At 39.1% G+C, this 20,661-nt stretch overlaps 1 protein-coding gene and 1 long non-coding RNA gene across 3 annotated transcripts; one reads left to right on the top strand and one right to left on the bottom strand.

The window, feature by feature from the left end:
* Positions 1-364: 364 nt before the first annotated feature.
* Positions 365-2,718, bottom strand: LOC126597509 (uncharacterized). 2 transcript variants are annotated; one of them, XM_050264302.1, is made up of 2 exons: positions 2,222-2,718; positions 365-2,103 (listed from the first exon to the last, which is right to left on the bottom strand). In XM_050264302.1, the coding sequence occupies exon 2, from the start codon at positions 1,209-1,211 to the stop codon at positions 537-539; it is 675 nt and encodes a 224-aa protein (XP_050120259.1). In that variant the 5' UTR covers positions 1,212-2,103; positions 2,222-2,718; the 3' UTR covers positions 365-536. The 2 variants fall into 2 exon arrangements, with proteins under 2 accessions (XP_050120259.1, XP_050120258.1); XM_050264301.1 differs by having other exon boundaries at positions 365-1,484; positions 2,005-2,718.
* A 3,959-nt stretch (positions 2,719-6,677) lies between these two features.
* Positions 6,678-7,311, top strand: LOC126597512 (uncharacterized). Its single transcript, XR_007614274.1, has 2 exons — positions 6,678-6,762; positions 6,993-7,311. It is a non-coding gene; the product is annotated as an uncharacterized LOC126597512 (long non-coding RNA).
* The last annotated feature ends 13,350 nt before the right edge of the window (positions 7,312-20,661 follow it).

Here is a 20,661-nt window from a genome sequence, read left to right on the forward strand (position 1 = left end):
TCGACGATTTGTATTTCAAGGTGTTTTCTATCCTTTTTCTATTTCAATAAAATTCCTTTTGTTTTATGGTTGTTCATAACTAAATTCCTTTTGCTAGGGCGAGGTCATGAGCCTTAGCATGAATATGTAGTCTTTATTCAATTGCTTATGATGTTATGCATGCTTGCTTTGAATTATTAATCACTGTGTTTAACTGTGTTTATATCTTAATGCTTGGCCACCATTAGAATGTTTAGATAAGTATTTGGATCTAATTCGGTCGAAATATGACCGAAGGATTAAGTATTTCTTCTTGTGGTTAATAATTGTAATTTCATTTAAAGCAAGTATCACGCTCTTAGGGGTTGCAAGGTGTTGCAAAGGGTTTTCACAAAACTTAAAGAGTCTTGCATGTTCATATTTGATCTGAATATCATAGACAGGTTGTATGCTAAATATACGTTCTTACTTGAATATCATGAGGAGAAAATGTTTTTTCCCCTGCCCATTTTTGTCTCCAATGCCCTTCATCAGCCTCTATTACATGTTTAACCTTTTTACTGGCGAGAATAGCAAAGATGGTGCTTGGGAGGGAGGGGAAGCACACAACTCGTCACACAAACGGCTTGTTCCCGAAGCCATTGATGTCGCCAGCCATGGGCAACCATTCGATGACCAAGCCTTCCACAACGATAACAGAAGATCCTCAGCCCCTCATATTTCAAGCGAAGAAGCCTGGATCCAGTCTTTTGGAAAGGTATTTGGAAGCATGTCACGAGTGGTCTTCGGCCGTCGAAGTCAACTTGCAGCCATAGGAAATTGCGAAAGCCAATTTCAAAGTGGTCCTCAACCTCTAGGACTGCCCCCAACATCTCCCCCATTATTGCATTTTTCATGGTGCATAGATGTCTTGGGACCCCATGTGCTTGCCACAACTTGATAGTGGAGGTGTAATCCTTGTTAAACCAAGGGTTCCCCTCGAGGAGTCGTCTAGCCACTGCCTCCTCGCCCACATTGATAGCATAAATGTTGGGTTTGGTCTTCAAAACCTTGACAACTCCCATCTTATTCCAGGCAATACGCATCACCTCCTTGATCACATGCTCAGATGGCTCATTATCAGCTAACAAGCTTCCTACTAGATGTATATTATCATCAAACCTCTCTTCTAGATCTAGACTATCTTCGAAGTTAAAACTTAGGTAGTGGATAGCCTCCTCACCACTAGCCATTATGAGAGGATAAATCAACCCAATGGCGAGAGAAACCACAAGCACAAAGATGAGAGAACCTTACTTCGCAGTGGGTAGAAGTAGATCTCCCAGCCGAGTAGCTTGAAATTCACCGAAAAATGGAGCAGAGCATCTCTTTGTGAGGAGGCCTCATCATTACCTTAGATTGGGTTTATGTAACGTGCGGACTTGGTTGGCCTGACAACTTGGTTCTACTACCGACGTCCTCTGCTCAAGTTCGATATGTATGCGTTGAACTTGTTCCTCCATTCACTATATTTTGCCAAAATTTGTCTAAGGTATCAGCTCATCAAATTACTTCTTAAAGCACAAATAATCATCAAATTATTTTAAATTCACATCTCCTTCAATTTCAAGTTTTGTTATATTTGTGCTTTAAGAAGTAATTTTGCACACTTCTTTTTTCTAGCCTTTAGATAGTCTATAAATCAAAGGAAATTAAATGACAAAAATAAATTAGAGTATTGCATAAGGGAAAAAATGGTGTGCGGAGTGGACGTATTTATCCCAGGCTCTACCCCTTTGTTGGAAATCAAATCATAGAGAAATCCCCATGATTGTTGTAATCATCTTCTTCTACGGGTCATCGCCTTATTAGCTCCTAAATTAGAGTAGAAGAATTATCTTTCCTAGTTTGACTAAATGTAATCAGTATATATTTGTATATCCTTGTACAATTGTAATCAATCAAAGAAGTTCAATCATTCCAAATCATCATATTATACTAAATTAAGATGGTATCAAAGGTAGGGTTTCCCTAGCTCCTAATTACCTGGCAGTGTACCTATTGTAGGCTTTTCTCTTCATAGCCTCTTCAACTTTACACGGCTTCCATAGCCTTTTCATTCTCGTTTTCCAGATTTCAACATGGCTGGAAACGATAGCACCAATTCAGCTTCAAACGTTTCAAGTCCATACTATATTCATCATTCTGATAACCCAAACAATTCCTTAGTTTCCCAACCATTGAATGGGGAAAATTATGCTACCTGGAGTTGGGTCGTCCACATCGCCTTTATCGCCAAGAATAAGATTAGTTTCATAGATGGAATGTTGAAAGGACCATCTCCAGACAAGAAACCCACTTAATATGCTTTATAGGATCGCTGCAACAAGATGATATTGTCCTGGTTTGTCCAATCGGTCACGCCTGACCTTGCTTTGTCAGTGATTTTTGCTGACACCGCTCCCCGAATCTACCACATTCAGAAGGCAATCGCCTTTCACTCTCAAGGTTCGATGTCTGTGGCTACTTACTTCACAAAACTACAAAATTTATGGGATAAACTAGCTTCATATAGAACTCCACACACGTGCCAGTGCAAGGAAAAAATCTTCTTTTGAAAAATATCATGAACAAGACCAAACCATGTAATTTTTGATGGGATTAAATGATTCCTATAGCGTTGTTCGAGGGCAAATCCTAGTGATGGATCCGCTTCCAACTGTTCGTAAGGCTTATTCGTTAGTAGTCAAGAAGAAGCCCAGTGTGAAATTGGTTCCACCAACACAAAGAACTTCTCAATTGCTATCGCGGTACGAAAATTCAGCAACACTTCTAATTCGAATAATTGTTCAAATTCAAATTTAGGACGAAGGAGATATAATCTACACTGTAATTACTGCAACAAAGATCGTCATAAGATTGGGGGCTCGTTAATTCACTACGACATATGGGGTCCACATAAACAACGCACACATTTGGGGGCTCGTTATTTCTTAACTATTGTGGATGATTATACACAGTGCTCATGGGTTTTTTTAATGGTTCATAAATCTGAGTCATCATTAATTCAATCTTTCTTTCAATTCATTCACACACAATTTAATACCACCATCAAAACAATCCGCTTTAATAATGGCTCTGAGTTTTTATCTTTAAAACATTTTTTTCCTTACCAATGGAGTCGAATTTCAACGTACTTGTGTCTATACACCTCAACAAAATGGTGTTGTTGAAAGAAAGTATCATCACATTCTTAATGTAGCCCGTGTGTTACGTTTACAATCCAATTTGCCCATCTCTTTTTAAGGGGAGTGTGTTCTTACTGTCGTTTACCTCATAAATCGAATACCTCCTCCTTTATTATCCAATAAAACACCTTTCGAGCAACTTTACCTTCACCTGCCCTCCTACGATCATTTGAGGATTTTTGGATATCTTTGTTATGCCACTATTGTTCGCCCCTTACATGTTCACCCCTTACATGAGTTTGATTCTCATGCTCACCGTTGTGTTTTTGTTGGGTATCCCACCGGGCAAAAAGGTTGCAAATTATTCAATTTGGACACTTAAAAAATTTTTGTTAGTAAAGACTCTTGTTTTCACGAAGAAGACTTCCGTTTCAAACATATAAATCCCACTTCTAACCTTCCTCTTCCACTACCTCAATCAGATATCCCCCAACCCATTATTCCCTTTGTCCCATCCATTTTCATCCCTACCACGCCTGATCTTTCCCCTACATCTCTATCTCATCCAGTTGATGCTACCCCACCCACTCCTCATGCAACCATACCAGCTCCCATGGACAAGTCATCCACTGACCCTCCACCTTCTCCACCTATTTTGCCTCCGTCACAAGCATCTCCACCACTTGATGTTTCTTGTCACTCTACTCGTACCGTTCACCCACCTTAATGGCACAAAGACTATCACATGTATCTCGCGATGACGTAACCCGACCTTTCATTAACCTTGGCGCCACCTCCTTCTCAAGGTACTCATTATCCGCTGTTTAATTTTCTTTCTTATTCTTGTTTTTCTCCTTCCCACCATGCATTTTTAGTTAACATTACAGGTGTCATTGAACCCACTTCCTTTTCTCAAGCTGTTGTTGATCCCCATTGGAGAAATGCCTTGAAAGCCGAACTTGATGCCCTCATGCAGAATAATACCTGGACACTTGTTCCTTTACCATCTGGTCATAAGCCTCTTGGTTGCAAATGGGTCTATAAAATCAATTATAATTTTGATGGGTCCATCGAGCGTTACAAAGCTCGTCTTGTTGCTAAGGGCTATACTCAAATTGAAGGTGTTGTTTACTTGCCATTGCTGCCTCTCGGAATTGGTTCCTTCATCAATTGGATGTCCAAAATGCTTTTCTACATAGGGAGCTTGACGAAGCAGTCTATATGGAAATTCCACCTGATCTTCGCCGACAGGGGGAGAATTTGGTATGTCGGCTCACAAAGTCCCTATATGGATTGAAATAGGCTTCCCGAAATTGGGTTGCAAAATTTTTGCATGCTATTCAAGGAGCGGGTTTTCAACAATCCAAGGCAGATTATTCCCTCTTTACACAAATACATGGAAACTCTTTTACTGCCGTTCTTATTTATGTTGATGACATAATTGTGGCAGGAAATGATGAAAAGGCAATAAAAAAATCTCAAAGACTCCCTTCTGCGACAATTTTGTATCAAAGATTTAGGAAACTTAAAATATTTTATGGGCATTGAAGTATCACGATCAAAAAAGGGTATCTTCATATCCCAACAAAAATATGCTTTGGATATTTTAAAAGATGCAGGTTTATAGGGAGCTTGACCAAGTACTTTTCCAATGGAGGAACATTTGAAGTTGAACCTTGATGATGGCGATCTTCGCCATGATCCTACAAAATATAGAATATTGGTAGGGAGATTAATTTACTTAACAGTCACAAGGCCTGATGTTGTTTATTCAATCGGATTTTTGAGTCAATTCATGCAAAATCCACGGAAGCCACATTGGGAAGTTGCCTTACGAGTATTAAGATTTATAAAAGGGGCTCCAAGTCAAGGGTTATTCTTTCCTTCCTCTAATAATCTGACACTACGAGCCTTTTGTGATTCCGACTGGGTAGGTTGTACCACCACGAGACGTTCCATTTCCGGATATTGCATATTTTTGGGAAATTCCCTTATATCTTGGAAATCAAAAACGCAGACAACTGTGGCACGCTCATCAGCAGAAGCAGAATACCATTCTATGGCATTGACATGTTTGGAATTAACTTGGATATGATATATTCTTGAAGACTTGAAAGTCACACAAAATTAATCGGCATCTCTCTTTTGCGATAATCAGGCAACTCTCTACATTGCAGCAAATCCAATTTTTCATGAACGCACAAAACACATTGAAATTGATTGTCATATCATGCGAGAAAAATTGCAAGCCGGCTTGATTTCACCATCCTATGTTCCTTCACGCGCACAAGTAGCAGACATATTTACGAAACCATTGGGAAAGGAACAGTTTCATGCTTTAAGTGGCAAGTTGGGATTTCGTGATATTCACTCTCCAACTTGAGGGGGAGTGTTGGAAATCAAATCATAGAGAAATCCCCATGATTGTTGTAATCATCTTCTTCTACGGGTTATCACCTTATTAGCTCTTAAAGTAGAGCAGAAGAATTCTTTCCTAGTTTGACTAAATGTAATCAGTATATATTTGTATATCCTTGTACAAGAAATTCAATCATTCCAAATCATCATATTATACTAAATTAAGACCTTTGGCAGTCGCTATTTATAGACTTGAATTTTTGTTCACCAAATCGTCGACTTCTTCTGCCCGTTAATTATTTGATAAAACTAAAGGCATAATTATCTTGACTTGGTGCCCAACGATCTATTTACTTTGAAAAAAAATCTTGTTACCTCTTCTGTTTGAATAAATCTTGCTTTTATGACACAGATTTTTTCTTGATTCCCAAGTGTAGTGCTCTCAAGATTTTATCCCTAATAAACTTCAAATACTTCGTTTCAAATATTTAGTGAAAGGTGACTTCTCAACCACTAAGATATTTACCATTAATTATTTTGTTATTCAAATGCAAAAATAATAGGAAATTTTTTTTTTTTGGTCGAAATAATGGGAAAGTTATTAGCTCTTCTTTCTTTTCAAAGATAAAACTTCTGAATTACACAAGAAAGGTGTAACCATAATCATACAAGAATTACCGGTCAAGATTTTAACGAGGTCACACCTCCTTCTATACGACTGTTTCCTCAATGAAGTATCGTACTTATAAAACATTAATATATAACACGAGGGGTGTAGAATAACATAGCTAATTCATAACAATTTACACTCAAGAAGTTCGTCTGTAATATCCAAAATATACTACCTTTGGGAGCAAATGGGGAATAATTTTTGTTCAATGTGGTCATTTACTTAAAAGGGGTGTGATATCCACACACCCCTTTAATTTTCGGCCGTCAGATTGAATGAATTAAAGAAGATTAACGGACAGAAATTAACAAGGGGTGTGTGAAAAGTAATTTGGGGTGTGTGGATAGCACATCCCCACTTAAAATTTGAGAACCATTGAAGCTAGTCTAAATACTTAAAACTGAAATGCGTCGCCAAGTCCGCTTCTTCTTCCACCTGCTCCGTCTTCGACATAAAAAGTCTGCTTATAATGTGCAACTCCACATACTTCTCTTTTGAATATTGAGTCCGATATTTGATGAACGGATAGTTGGGAATTCCAGTTGGCGAGTCAGAAGCAATGTAATAGCACACAGCCTCTTCTCGGTTGTAAGTTTCAAATTTCCTTTTGCGATTGTTCTTGGCGCGTTGAAACGATGGATCTGTTGCAAATTCCTTGATGACTAGTTGTCATGGGGATGGTGTTGCTATAGGGTTCTGAAAATAATCATCACCAATCTTGATCCACTCTTTCCCAATCGTTGAGAGAAAGTCTTTGCATTCCTCTTCGCATTCTTCTTGTTGTTGAACATTTCAAGAATATATACATGTTTGGGCAGGAAATCTGGCTGAACGAGGTCCCTGGCTTGAGTACACAGCTCCCCGAGGAGTTGGCACTTTGGTTGATTTTCGGGCTCCGGCTTGCCGAGATGCTGCAAGAGGAGGGCAAAGTTAGTTCTGAAACGTGCCTTTGTGAGGCCTTAGGTGTAGGCCTTGAGGCTCGCAATCAAAACTAACTAAGTGCTAAGGCGTACCACTACCATCTTTGTATGGCAAATGTAGAACAAGTATATTTAAGTTGATTACTTGCGCCCCAAGTTATTCCGACTTCTTGTTATCAAAGGATTGTCGTAGATGGATTAAGTCTACATTAAGTTCTTTTCTATGCCTTGAGATCAAGGATTTTTTGGTACTTTATCTTATATGCTTAAAGGTGGAGATCCAGATCTGATCAAGTCATTAGTTTTAATTCACTTTTAATCTTCTTATGACAATAAAACCATTAAGTGAAATAGATTTGAGAACTGATGGAACTTTGGATCATCAAAAGACTGGAAATGACTTGAATATATACTAGGGAATACATTACAACACCAGATCTATTAATTGAAAGACAAAACAAAGAGAGGCAGACAAGATTTCACCTTGTCGGGCAAGTGCTTTTGGGCCGAGAGTTGGTTGTTTTTCATCGGTTGTCGCTTCCCTTGTAAGCTCCTAACCTTTGCATTTAATGGGGAGCCATCATATTGTCCAGAGATGGGTATTTGGGCTTGGTGCTGGGCTTTGGGCAAAATATCGTTTATGAAGCTCTTTTGGGCTTTTCTTCCCTTGAAGTCTTCAGTTAAATATTAACCCAAACAAAGCCCCCTTCAATCGTTGTTAAGCCTGCAAACAGAGGCGCTAATAATGATTGATCAGGCGTCTCCTAGTAACCACCATCACACGCTTTTACTCGGGACTTGCACCATTTATGGAGCCGTTTAATTAATCGAGACTTCACACAAACCCACGATCTCTGTCCTTAATCAACTATTTACTATATAATCCTTTCTTAATCCTCAGATTAAATACTTTAAATAGTTCTAGTTCCTCTCATTCTTAGGGCTTTCCTAAATTCCCAGAGCTCTTAGAAACCTTTCTTGTTTTCGACTCTCTCTTTCTGTCTTTAAATCTTCACATTTCCCTCCATGTTTACCTAATGGCCCCAAAAGCTACTCAAACTCGATCTTCTTATGAATCTGGTGGGGGTATTGCCACCCAACGCCGTCTGCTCAATGTCTTTCATCTCTGTCGGACAGGCCTGCACTCTGAACTTTTCTTTGAAGAAGATGGGGTGCACTTACTAGGACCTGCGTTGACTTCTCAGGTACCAATTATAGTAGAGGCCAAAATGCCTAAGGCCAATTGGTTCACTCCAAACCCGTTCCTGGCTTGGTCGAGCATTTCTTCCTCTAAGTGGTTAAACCATTGCTGTGACTTTCTTATGATGAATGATGAAGCCTAGGTTAAGTGGATAAACGAGCTCGAGCCTATCTTCAAAAGGAAATGGATGAACAATCGCATCTATGAATTGATAATGCTCTCAAAGACCACCGTGGTTACTAAGCCCTAGTTATTGACCACTGCTCTCCTTTTCTGGAACTCAGGCACTAACACCTTTGATTTCAGGATGGGTCTAATGTCTCCGACTATCCTGGATATGGCACAAGTCTTCGGACTAAGACCATCGGGCCAAATTGTGGATGTGACTCATAACTGGCTCCCCCTTCTCGTCTGATTGCTGAGAGTTCGGGCACTTCAGCTTCCCAGCTTCAATTGGAATATAACTCTACAACTTTTAAGAGTTACGGGACCTCTTTCAAATGCTTCATCCCTTTTGTGAAAAAGAATTTTGGTGCAGACTCCTCTAATGCCAACTTGGATCAAGAGCACATGTACTTCTTTTTGTATTAGCTCAACAAGCATGTCTTCCCCAATAAATCCAAGGGAGTGAAAGTCGAATGGATCCCTTTAGTAGAAGCCCTTCACAATTTTGACGATGTCACCGCGAGCCCTTTCCTTCTTTCTCATCTCTACCATCTTTTCTTTGAGATGACTCGACGTGAACCATTTGAAACCAACCTTAATAGATCAATCTAGATGGTCCTATTATGGTTACAATGGTATTTTCCACAGTTTCGGGCAACTAACTTGGAGTTTCCAGAGGGTGTGGCTCCTGCCCAAATTCTAGTCGAAGCTTCTCCCACAGACCATTCAACGTTTGCCTGCTTTTATTTTTTTAGAGTCTGCAGGACTCGAGGCAAACTTGAAGTGGGGAAAGTCTGTGTTTAGGAGGTATCCTTGGTTTTCTGATCCAAGATGCCCTTGGAGAAGATGCTAACCTTTTTTGCAGGGAAAAACTTATTAGCTGTATTCAACCACGACGTTGCCTTGAAGTTATGATCGTAGTTTGGAGGTTTAGCATCCCAACTTCTGTAGTAGGCAATTCAGCTTTAGACAAGTTATTCCAATCCCATTCTTTGACTCTATTCATTGTGGCACCTCTTATCGCCTCCAATCTCCTCAAGAAGTCATTTTCCAAGCTGCCCGATATAGCCTTGAGGTTATGTGCAAGGTTCCTCGAAAGCCTTTAGCCCTTAATTTCAAATGCACCTCGACTTTCTCTACTTGGTGGGAAGCTAAATGGATCAAGAAGTATTGAGGAGATTTATGGGAAGCTCACTACAGTCTCTTCAACCAACTCTCTCTCAAATTTTATCCTAGCTCGGGTGAACTTGAGAATTGGAAGGAAATGGTTAGTCAAAAGAACCAGCTTCTACTGATAGGTACTTTCTGTTCCCTTAATTTATATTTTATGAAAATCTTGCGAATCCATCTTTCTTTAGCTCCTTATTCATTTTTTCTCTAACATTTGCAGCCCAAGGCAATACTGAAAACGGTAGACATTGGGTCAGATGAAGAATTTGCCGATGCACTAATCCTTTAAGAAGCTGCCTCTGAGGCTAAGAGGCGAAAGGTTGGTGAAGGTGGGGATATCTCTAAGCTATTTGGAGACTCAGAGGCTAAGGGAGAGCACGAAAAGAACATTTGAGCACCTAGGCGAGCATAGATAGTTATGGTAGAAATTTCTGATTCTGAGCCTAAGAAACAGCCTAAACCCAAGCAGGCAACCCCAACCAGGAAGAGTACAAAAGCTTAGACTTCCAAATCTTCAAAAGCTGCCTCTGCTTCAAAGACATCTACTGTTGTTCTCATAGCAGGTAGGCAGAAACAGAAAGCCTCCAATAAGTACTTCTCGCTTCAATTTTTCGTTTATATTTTACGTCTGAAAGTTAACAATTTCATTTTATTTTCCTTTCAGGACCCTAGGTGTCTAAGAAGCCTTCTTTTGTTTCAAGGGATGAATCATTGGGCATAGAAATGCAACGGAAGGCCAAAGAACATCAAAATGCTGCCTTTAAAGAGTTAGAGGTATAGTCCGCCATTTCTTTGAATTTTTTCCTTTTCCTTTTCTTAATTCTCAGCTTGACTATCTGCAACAAAATCTTTGGGCAAAAAAGACCTCACCGCCCGAGGCTTCTTCTCCTTCATCCTAAGTAAGGCAAGCTTCTCATTCTCGAGCAAAATCCATTCCTCTGGAGGTGACTCCCATTTCTCAGTTTGATCGTTCAAATAGGAAGATGATGCACTATGTTGAGGATGACAGTAACCCAGTACGTGCCTACCTCTAACACTTTCATACTAAGAATCCCTTTTCTTTGTACTCATCATCTTCTACTCTTCCCAGCCTTTTCCAGCACAGAAACCCTATCAAACACCAGTTTCCATTTTCGAAAAGCCCATAGTCCTTGAGATTCCTGTGGTTTTAGAGGTAACTAACCCACAGGCCTCTCGAGCAGCTCCTACTGATGCACCTAAAGCCTCTAAAGTGCCTGTTCCTCAACCTCAGGTTCCCCCTCGGGTACATCATAACTTTAGACATTCTATTTTTCTTCTTCATAAGTTAATTACTGACTTTGGCCCCCACTTTCGTTATTCGTAGGTTTTTGTTGAAGGTTTAAGCACTGTTTCTCCTCCCTTGGTAAGCCATAACAGTCCTTCCCAATAATCAGAGGAAGTAACTCCCCCTTCATCTCCTTCCAAGGTTCCGAGATTAACTCAGGTAGATTTACCTTGTCTTCTTTTGACTCATACATTTTCCTTTTAACACGTCTATCTTGGTTGCACAGGGTTCTAAAGAAGGTTAGGGCAAATCGCCATATCACATAGTGCCCAAGAAAGATCTTTCTTGCCCCCTTCCTGGTTCTGGTATCACAGGAATCTCTATCCCTGAGCATGTGAGTAAGCGAGCCAAGACTTCTACAACATCTACTTTCATTCCTACTCCTGCAACCCTTCCTATTCTTTTAGCAGAGGTTGCCCCCACTTTTACGGTTGAATGTGTGATAGGTGCACCTTCTGTTTCTTCAGCATCATCCTTGCTCAACTTGGTAAAGAAATTCGTGCGAATCAGAACTAAACTGCAGTTACCTCCAACATATTATGAGTCTCCTTTTTTTCAAAATGCTCGTCAAATCTTCAAGGATTGGATGAAACGGGATTTGACGGCTTCTTTCAACCTTAAGATTCTCCTTGACGTGGAGAAGGCCCTTACTGAGCTTTACCAAGCTCTGTTGCTGTCCCAGGCTCAGTACAAGTCTTTTATAAGTTTCTTCGAGAATTTGCGAGCATTAAGGGATCAGCATCAGAAGGTGGAGTGGGCATCCAATAGAGTGAAGTGCTTTCAAGAAAAACATGTGAAGAGTACAACTGTGCTCCGCCAATTGGTGGAAGAATGGTTAGTGATGGAAGAAAGGATTACAGTGGTTGATTTTGAAATCCGACGCTTGGAGGAACATATGTCTTTACTTAAAGCCGAGAAAGTGACCCTCACCAACTACTTCTCATTAAAAGTAGAAAAGATGGAGAAGATTTCGCAAGAGGTTAAGGATTCCAAAACCCAACTTGTGAACAAGAATATGTATTTAGGAGAACCAGGCTGAATTTTTACGATCATGCAAACTTATTTTTCTAGAATAGTTGCTCTGGCCGAAGATGCAAAGTTGTTGGACTAAGATTTCTGTAATTTGTATAAAGCTATCCCTTAGCTGCTTTGGATTTTTCAGGCATTTTGATAGTGTCCTCTATGGATCTTTCATTCTGCTTTTACCTCCCAAGTGGCTCTTCCTTTCTCCTTTTTGGACCATGTTAAGTTGATCATGTTTATTGGGGCTTCAGGGAAGGGATTCGTGTCAATCATCATGTTGGCCTGAGGTTTTTCTAATAGCAACTTTCCTATAATGATGAGATCTTGCACCTAGTCTCTAAACTGGACACAGTTGGTGATGGAGTGGTTGAGGGTGTAGTGTAGTTTGCAATACTTTTTCCTTCTTAATTCATCGGGCTTAAGCATCTTTTTAGTGTTATCGGGCACAATTACCCTTGCCCGTACCAATTCCTCATAGATTTATGCGGCCTTGGTTAAGTCAAAGGAATAGTTCTGGTATTTTGGGGGTTTTATGGGAACAAATCCTCTATCCTTCATCACCACCTTTTGATCTTTGACTGGTTGGACTAATCCTTTCACCATCAAAGGTTTAAAGGGAGGGGTCATCTCTGTTGCACACATGTCTATCGCTTCTCCTCTATGACTATCACTTTCTTCTGGCTTTCCCTCAAACTTCACTTGGTGGATGGCGACCTTACTTTTGTAGAAAGGTGATGTTTTAGAGGAATGCTTCAATTGCTGCTCTTCGAGTAACAGCTTCTCATACTTAGTGGCCGCAATCACCAGCTCTTATAGCTCATTAAATTGTATGTCATAAAATTTCTTCCTCAAGGGTAGTCTCAAGTCCTTCTGAGCGACATGGTTGATAAGAAACTGGCATCTCATCCTTGTCTTCATAAACCTCATAATGAAGTCTTCGATACATTCATGCTCATATTGTTTTACCTTGACTAGATCGTTGATGGTCATTTCTGGCTCCATTCTATAAAACTATTCATGGAAAACCATTTCCGTTTGCCCCCAGTTAGCTATGGAATTTAGGGGTAACAAATAGTACCATTGAGATGCTAAACCCACCAACGAGTTCCCAAATAACCCACACAATGGTTTGAGAACTTGAAGATGTGATCTCTAGAGGACACATTTATATTCTCCGCTGAATGTTAGGAATGCGAGCATCTTGAAGTTAAGAGGAAATGGATTCTACTCATCAATGAACTCCGGATAGGGCTTTTCATAAGCGATTCTAAACAACGGGTGAGCTTGTGGTTGGGCATTCCTCACCACCATCCTTCTTAACTCAGCCAACTCATCTCTGAGTTGTTGATTGGCTATATTATTAGGCAGGGTATAATGAAGTGGTTCCCACTTTGGGCTATGATCGTTGCCCGAGTTAATCTCATTTTTTGCCTCAAGCTTCCTCCATTGAACTCTCCTCCTTTGTTGCTCATTGGTGGTAGCTATAAGGAGGAGGCTTTTCAGTCTTGGTAGGTTCCCTTTTCCCACTAGATTCCCTGATCCACTAGGGCATCCCAAATTTTTTTCTTTCTTGCCTGCTCTGCCCCCTACTGTTTAATGAAAATACGGGGTCAGGCAACTCTGCTTCTAGAATTTCTTCCAACACTGGCTGGCTAGCTCCAAATTCTTCCTTGTTCTTTCCTTTTTCCCTCTTTTCCTCAAGTAAAGGAAACAGTGGAATAACTGGCTCTTCCACAGGGCTGGCTTCTCTCATCATTTCTCTAGCATAATCATTTCCTAGGGTAGAGTATTCCAGATCTAACCTTCTTTGCAAATTTCCTGTTAAGGAACGGAGTCTGCTGATTTCCTCTATTGTCTCTAAAGAGTTTTTCTCCATGCTTTTAGATTTTGTTTCTCCACGTTTTTCAAGACAACTATCATGGTAGCCTGCAAGTCTTCATTTATGACCTTCCAACCTGATTTCTCAGAATGAGTCAAACTTTCCGTCAAGGCAAGTCCTTGTAAGTCTTCAGGGAGATTTGCCATGCCAAATCTCGGTATATATTGGGGTGGTTTCTATTTTGCTCCCCTTCTAAAAGTTTATTCTTTCCTTTGTCTTTTTGGCATATAAGATTTATGGTCCCACCGAGCATGCCAAAACTATGTTCGAGCAGGAAATCTAGCTGAACAAGGTCCCTGGCTCGAGCACATAGCTCCCCGAGGAGTTGGCACTTTAGTTGATTTTCGAGCTCCAGCTTGCCGAGATGCTGTAAGAGTAAGGCAAAGTTAGTTCTGAAAGGTGCCTTTATGGGGCCTTAGGTGTAGGCCTTGAGGCTCGCAATCAAAACTAACTAGGTGCTAAAGCATGTCACTGCCATCTCTGTATGGCAGATGTAGAACAAGTATATTTAAGTCAAGTACTTGTGCCCCAAGTTATTCTGACTTCTTGTTATCAAATGATTGTCGTAGATGGGTTAAGTCTACATTAAGTTCTTTTCTATGCATTGAGATCAAGGACTTTTAGTTCTTTATCTTGTATGCGTATAGGGTGGAGATCCAAATCTGATCAAATCATTAGTTTTAATTCACTTTTAATCTTCTTATGACAATAAAACCATTAAGTGAAACAAATCTGAGAATTTATGGAACTTTGGATCATCAAAAGACCGGAAATGACTTTAATATATACTAGGGAATATATTACAACACCAGATCTATTAATTGGAAGACAAAACAAAGAGAGGCAGGCAAGATTTTACCTTGTCGGGCAAGGTCAAACGTCTTACAATCTCTTCTTTGTTGTAGTTCTAAAGGATTAGGTACTGAAAGAGGGATGAGTGGTAAATGAGTTTACACAAGAGAATCGATACTACAACATTTGGAGAATGTAGCGGAGCTTTTACATAGACAAAAGATTTCTTTCTAAAGGAAGTCTAAGGCTAAAAGGGTGCATAGTCAGGACAAAGCACAACTTTTTGGATATTTGCTTGATTAAGAGGTAATTTGTATGTTTGCTTGTTTGATTGGTTGAGTGTCCTTATCTATGGGCCCTGTTCCCTTATTTATAGGCGAATTAGCCCGACTGCACCATTTCTGCTCTTGTCCGAAAGCAACTGAAGGGTAGTGAATCATCATCATTTTTACTTGTTCAACCATTCAGAAAAGTGCTTTTGGGCCGAGAGTTGGTTGATTTTCATCGGTTGTCGCTTCCCTTGTAAGAACCTAACCTTTGCATTTAATGGAGAGCAGTCATATTGTCTAGAGATGGGTATCTGAGCTTGGTGCTGGGCTTCGGGCAAAATCTCCTTTATTGAGCTCTTTTGGGCTTTTCTTCCCTTGAAGTCTTAAGTTAAATCCCAAACAATATATATATATATATATATATATAATGTATATGTATATGCATGTGTTTTGTATTGGCAGATAATAGAGTTGGGTTATTGCCCAACAATCATATCTCTTCAATTGAAGCATTGCAGCTTTTTATTGTTGCTAACAGACATACCCATTGGTTGGGCATCTCATCGTATGCTTTACAACATATATGACCTTTGGGTAATTGGAGTTTTGTATCAGATATGTCCATTGGACATACTGCTGCAATCTCCCCTTTATATTGGTAAATTGGTAGAAGAGAAATTCATTCAGAAATTTCTTTCTAGTTATTTCTAAGGGAATTCAATTCGAATTTTGCTAATCAAATATTTCATACTTTGTTGTATCCTGGAAGTGATTTGTCAAGAAAATTTTACCAAACTCATTCAAGTGGAGGCAAATAACACTTTAAGGAAATGATTCAAGTCGTACCTCAAAGTCATCCTTCAGTTTATTCTCTATATTTCTACATTTACTCTAACAATCTTAAAGTGTTATTTTCGTCATGGAGAACAAGTCTGATAACATGGCTTTGATGATTATCAATCAAGATGTCTACAAGCTAGACAAATTTGATGGATTAAACTTCACCCTATTGAAGGACAAGATGTGTTTCATGCCTACCGTTCTAAATAAAACTAAGTCTAATAACATAGCTTTGAAGATTATCAATCAAGATGTCTACAAGTTAGACAAATTTGATGGATCAAACTTCACCCAATGGAAGGACAAGATGAGTTTCATGCTTACTGTTCTAAAGGTCATATATGTGTTGGACTCGAAATTGGAGCCTATTCGTGAACCAAGTAACAAAGACACGGACAAAATAGTTGCCGATCAGAAGAGAAATTCATTCAGAAATCTGTTGCCTACACAATTTCTTTACTCTCTCTTCTCTCTCCATCACATTTATACAATTTCTTTCTAGTTATTTCTAAGGGAATTCAATTATTTTGCTAATCGTATATTTCATACTTTGTTGTATCCTGGAAGTGATTTGTCAAGAACCCTTTAGCAAACTTATTCGAGTGGGGGCAAATAACACTTTAAGGAAACGATTCAAGGCATACCTCAAACGCATCCTTCAGTTTATTCTCTATATTTCTACATTTACTCTAACACTTCTTTGTGAAAATTCTCTCTAGATGACATCAGAGGGTGCTAGCGATTGCCCTGCTAGTCAATCCGCCACTCCTTCTTGTTGCTCTGTGTGCGGTGGAAAAACTCTATAGAAAAGAGTCGGTATAAGTTTAGGTGTTGTAACTTGGAGGGAAAAAACTAAAGAGAAGGGCCCCTAGTAACCAATTTTGGCTTTGTGACACAAACACTATTTGTCTGTTGAGGTTCTTGAAAACAATTTTATATGAAATTTACTAAGGTTTATATCTTATTATATTGAGAAACGATACGGGAAGGGGAATCCACGCATTAATATTTAGGATAAATATGAAAAACAATAAATTTACCCCAAAGAAGATGAATTGCTCACCAGATATCACAACAAAAATAAAATAAATAAATAAAAGTGTTGTGAATATAATTATATTACATATGTGATTCTATAAATTCTAAGTAGAGATAAATTAGGAGTTGGGATCTAGTAGGTTTTTTCTTTTAAACTTTGTATTACTTGGAGAGCAAGTTATTGTCTTCTTATTAATATAAAAGCCAAATAGCCAAAATAGTCCCTAAGATTTGCATAACTCATCACTTTGGTCCCTAACATTTCAAATCGATAAAAGTGGTCCCTGAGATTGTCCACCATCCATCATTTTGGTCATTTCGTTAAAAACTCTGTTAAGTGTCCCAGCTCTTGGCCGGAAGTTTGGGCAATTTTCAAAGCTTCATAACTTAATCGTTTCTTAACCAAATTTGACCCATAATATATCCAAATGAAGATAGGAAAGTATAAAATAATATTGTAGTTATTTGGAAGCCCAATAGTTGTCAGAAATGGCCAGAAAATAGCCTCCAAGTTGACTGGTCCGAGGGAAAACTTGAAAATTCGCTAGAAACTGGGTAAAATTAAAACGTTCATAACTTCTTCAATACTCAATGAAATGAAGTGATTCAAAAAAAAAATCATAGTTCTCGATGAGATGAAGAGAATGGTACCTTTTTAGATGGCCAAAGCACCATGTTTTGTCCGAACAAAATGGCTCAAAAGTGGCTATCTTGGTCTCGAGTTAGCCACTTTCAAGCCATTTTCCGGCCAAACCACAATGATTTAGCATCTAAAAAAGGTATCATTCTCTTCTTCTTGTGGAGAACTATGATTTTGGCTTTTGAATCACTCGATTTCGTTGAGTATTGAAGAAGTTATGAACGTTTAAAGTTTACCCAGTTTACAGCGAGTTTTCCAATTTTCCCTCGGAGGCTATTTTCCAATCACTTGATTTCATTGAGGCTATTTTCAGGCTATCTCCAGCAACCATTGGGCTTTCAAATAGGTATAATCTTATTCTACACTTTCTTATCTTCATTTTGATATATTATGGGTCGAATTTGGTTAAGAAACAATTGAGTTATGAAGCTTTAAAAATTGCCCAAACTTTCGGCCAAGAGCTTCGGCACACTTAACGGAGTTTTTAACGGAATGACTAAAATGATGGATGGTGGACAATCTCAAGGACCACTTTTATCGTTTTGAAATGTTAGGGACCAAAGTGATGAGTTATGCAAATCTCAGGGACCATTTTGGCTATTTAGCCTTAATATAAATAATAATAAAAACTAATGCATATGACTTCAAAACTTTTGAGTTTTAACAAAAAAAAAACACCAAATAACTTTATTTAATGATAAGGATAAGAGAAAGGGAAAAAAAAAACAAAGACCTACTCAAAACATATGCGTGGCTTACGTGTCTGGTTTTTTTTTTTTTTTTTAATATAAGGGCTCATCATTGATTCATTAGATATCCCAAAAACCGTACCAAAATTGAGGCTAATCAATACAACTGAACAAAATTGCGACATTTAAACGAAACAGAAAACCTCTGCAATTGATTACAAACTTCCACACTTGCAAATCTGGAAGCAGACTCACCAATTTTTCCTAGGTAAATAGAAATACAAAAACAACCAGACTTAGTTCAGCTTTTGAGCAGATTCCTTCACAAGGAGCTTTTCCTTCGCCCTAATCTTTGCCTAGGACTTGGAACCCATGATGCCCCCTCCCCACTTTTTCCTGTACTCTTCATATTTCTCATTGAAGTTGGCCTTAATTGCCTCCAAGACCTTGCTGAAAGAGAAAAGAGAGACAGAAAAATTATAAAAAAAATTGTTTTATGTTGGAGAGATTATAGGGAGAGATTTGTTTGTAGGAATGTAGGGGAATGTGTGTGTTCTTCCCCCTACATAGTGCTTTTATTTATAGTAATAAGGGAGAGAAGAAATCCTTCATCCCCAAGGAATACAAGTCATAATAGGAAAGGATAACTAGAATAAAATATAATCTAGGATTTACACAATCACACTTTAATAGGAATTTTACAACACTCCCCCTTGAGCGTGTAAATACTCAAGATAGATTCGGCATCATGTAAAACTTGAGGAAGTCGCCTCGTCGGCACTGATATTGGGAACACACTATTTTGAATAAGGTAGGAACTTGCTTAAAGAAGTAAGTCTCACAAACAAACCCTGAGGCTATGGCAAAAACCCGAGTAGGGACAAAATCCATAGTCCAAGCAAAAATGCATGGGTAATGCAAAGTCAAATCGAATGTCTACAGGACGTCATCAAGGATATGATCAACCCAAGTTGCGTGCCTCGTTAAAACCCAGCTAGGTAGCAAAAACCCAATGGGAAAAGTGCTCCTAATTGTAGGGAAAAAGAGTAGATTAAGATCAAGCAAGTATTCTTCAAGATACTCCCCCTGAGTTTGGCACAAATCTAAACAAAACTAGCAATGTTATAACTCAAAAAGTTTACGGATACCAATTCCTTGAACAAGCTTCGAAAATGTCACCTTAGGTAGTGATTTGGTGATGAGGTTGTCCAGATTGTCTTGTGAACGGGTTTGCATGACTTCAATCTTCTGATGCTCTTGTTGTTGATGTGAGAAGAACTTTGACGCAATGTGCTTGGTGCTGTCTCCTTTAATGTAACCCTTCTTAAGTTGTTCGATGCATGCTGCGTTGGCTTCCTAGATTGTAGTTAGGACATTCATGATAAGGTAAAGATCACAAGAGCTTCGAATATGGCCCACAACTGCTCCTAACCAAAAACATTCCCAAGTTGCTTCATGTAAGGCGAGAATTTCAGCATGGTTAGACGAAGTGGCAACTAAGGTCTATTTAGTTGACCTCCAAGAGATTGTGGTGCCTCCAACAGTAAAGACATAATTAGTTTGAGAACGCGCCTTATGCGGATCAAATAAGTATCCTAAGCCAGCATAACCAACAAGGGAAGAATTGACTTAAAAAGTGGGGGATGCGGCATCACTTCATCATCCTCCTTCGGATGGAAGGGATCTCATTTTGCATCTAGCAATTGAACGACCATAGGAGTGCTCAAAGGCTTCACTTTATCCTCGTTAAAGCAGCACAACACCTTCTGGGTGTAATTCAATTGATGTACTAAGATTCCATCTGAACAGTGTTCTATCTCGAGACTGAGACAGTATCGATTCATTCCTAGATCTTTCATCCCACATTCCGACTTCAGGTGCACAGCAGTTCTTGCAAGCTCTTCAGCAGTTCCGATAAGGTTCATGTCATTGACATATACTGCAACAATTGCAAAAATGGAATGTGATTTCTTAATGAACACATAGGGGCATAGTTCATTGTTCACATATCCTTAACAAGTCAAATACTCATCAGAGGGTTATACCACATTCTTCCGGATTGCTTCAAACCATAGAGTGAATGCCTCAACCAAATTGAGAGCTTGTTCTGGGGTTTGGAAATATTTGATCGAGTCAATGTAAGTCCTTCGGGAATTTTCATATAAATTTTCATATCAATATCCCTATAAAGATACGCAGTTACTACGTCCATCAGCTGCATACTCGATTTTTGGGAAACTACCAAACTGATAAGGTAGCGAAAAGTAATCACATTTATAATAGGTGAATAAGTTTCATCATAGTAAATCCCGGGGCATTGTGAAAAGCGATGTGCAACAAGACGAGCTTTAGAATGCACAATTTTGTTCTTCTCATTATGCTTCCGAATGAAAACCCACTTGTAGCCAACGGGCTTCACATGTGGAAGAGTATGAGCTACAAGTCCAAAGACTTTACATTTCGCAAGCAAATCGAGTTCGACTTGAATTGCTTGTTTCCAGTTTGACCAATCGGTTCTACATCGACATTCATCAATGGAACGGAGTTCAACGTCA

The sequence above is a fragment of the Malus sylvestris genome, chromosome 13 (assembly GCF_916048215.2).
Source record: "Malus sylvestris chromosome 13, drMalSylv7.2, whole genome shotgun sequence".
Classification (NCBI taxonomy): Eukaryota; Viridiplantae; Streptophyta; class Magnoliopsida; order Rosales; family Rosaceae; genus Malus; species Malus sylvestris.

Excerpts from the sequence above, each read along its gene's own strand:
- LOC126597509 (XM_050264302.1), bottom strand. The coding sequence starts at position 1,211 with ATGGCTAGTGGTGAGGAGGCTATCCACTACCTAAGTTTTAACTTCGAA.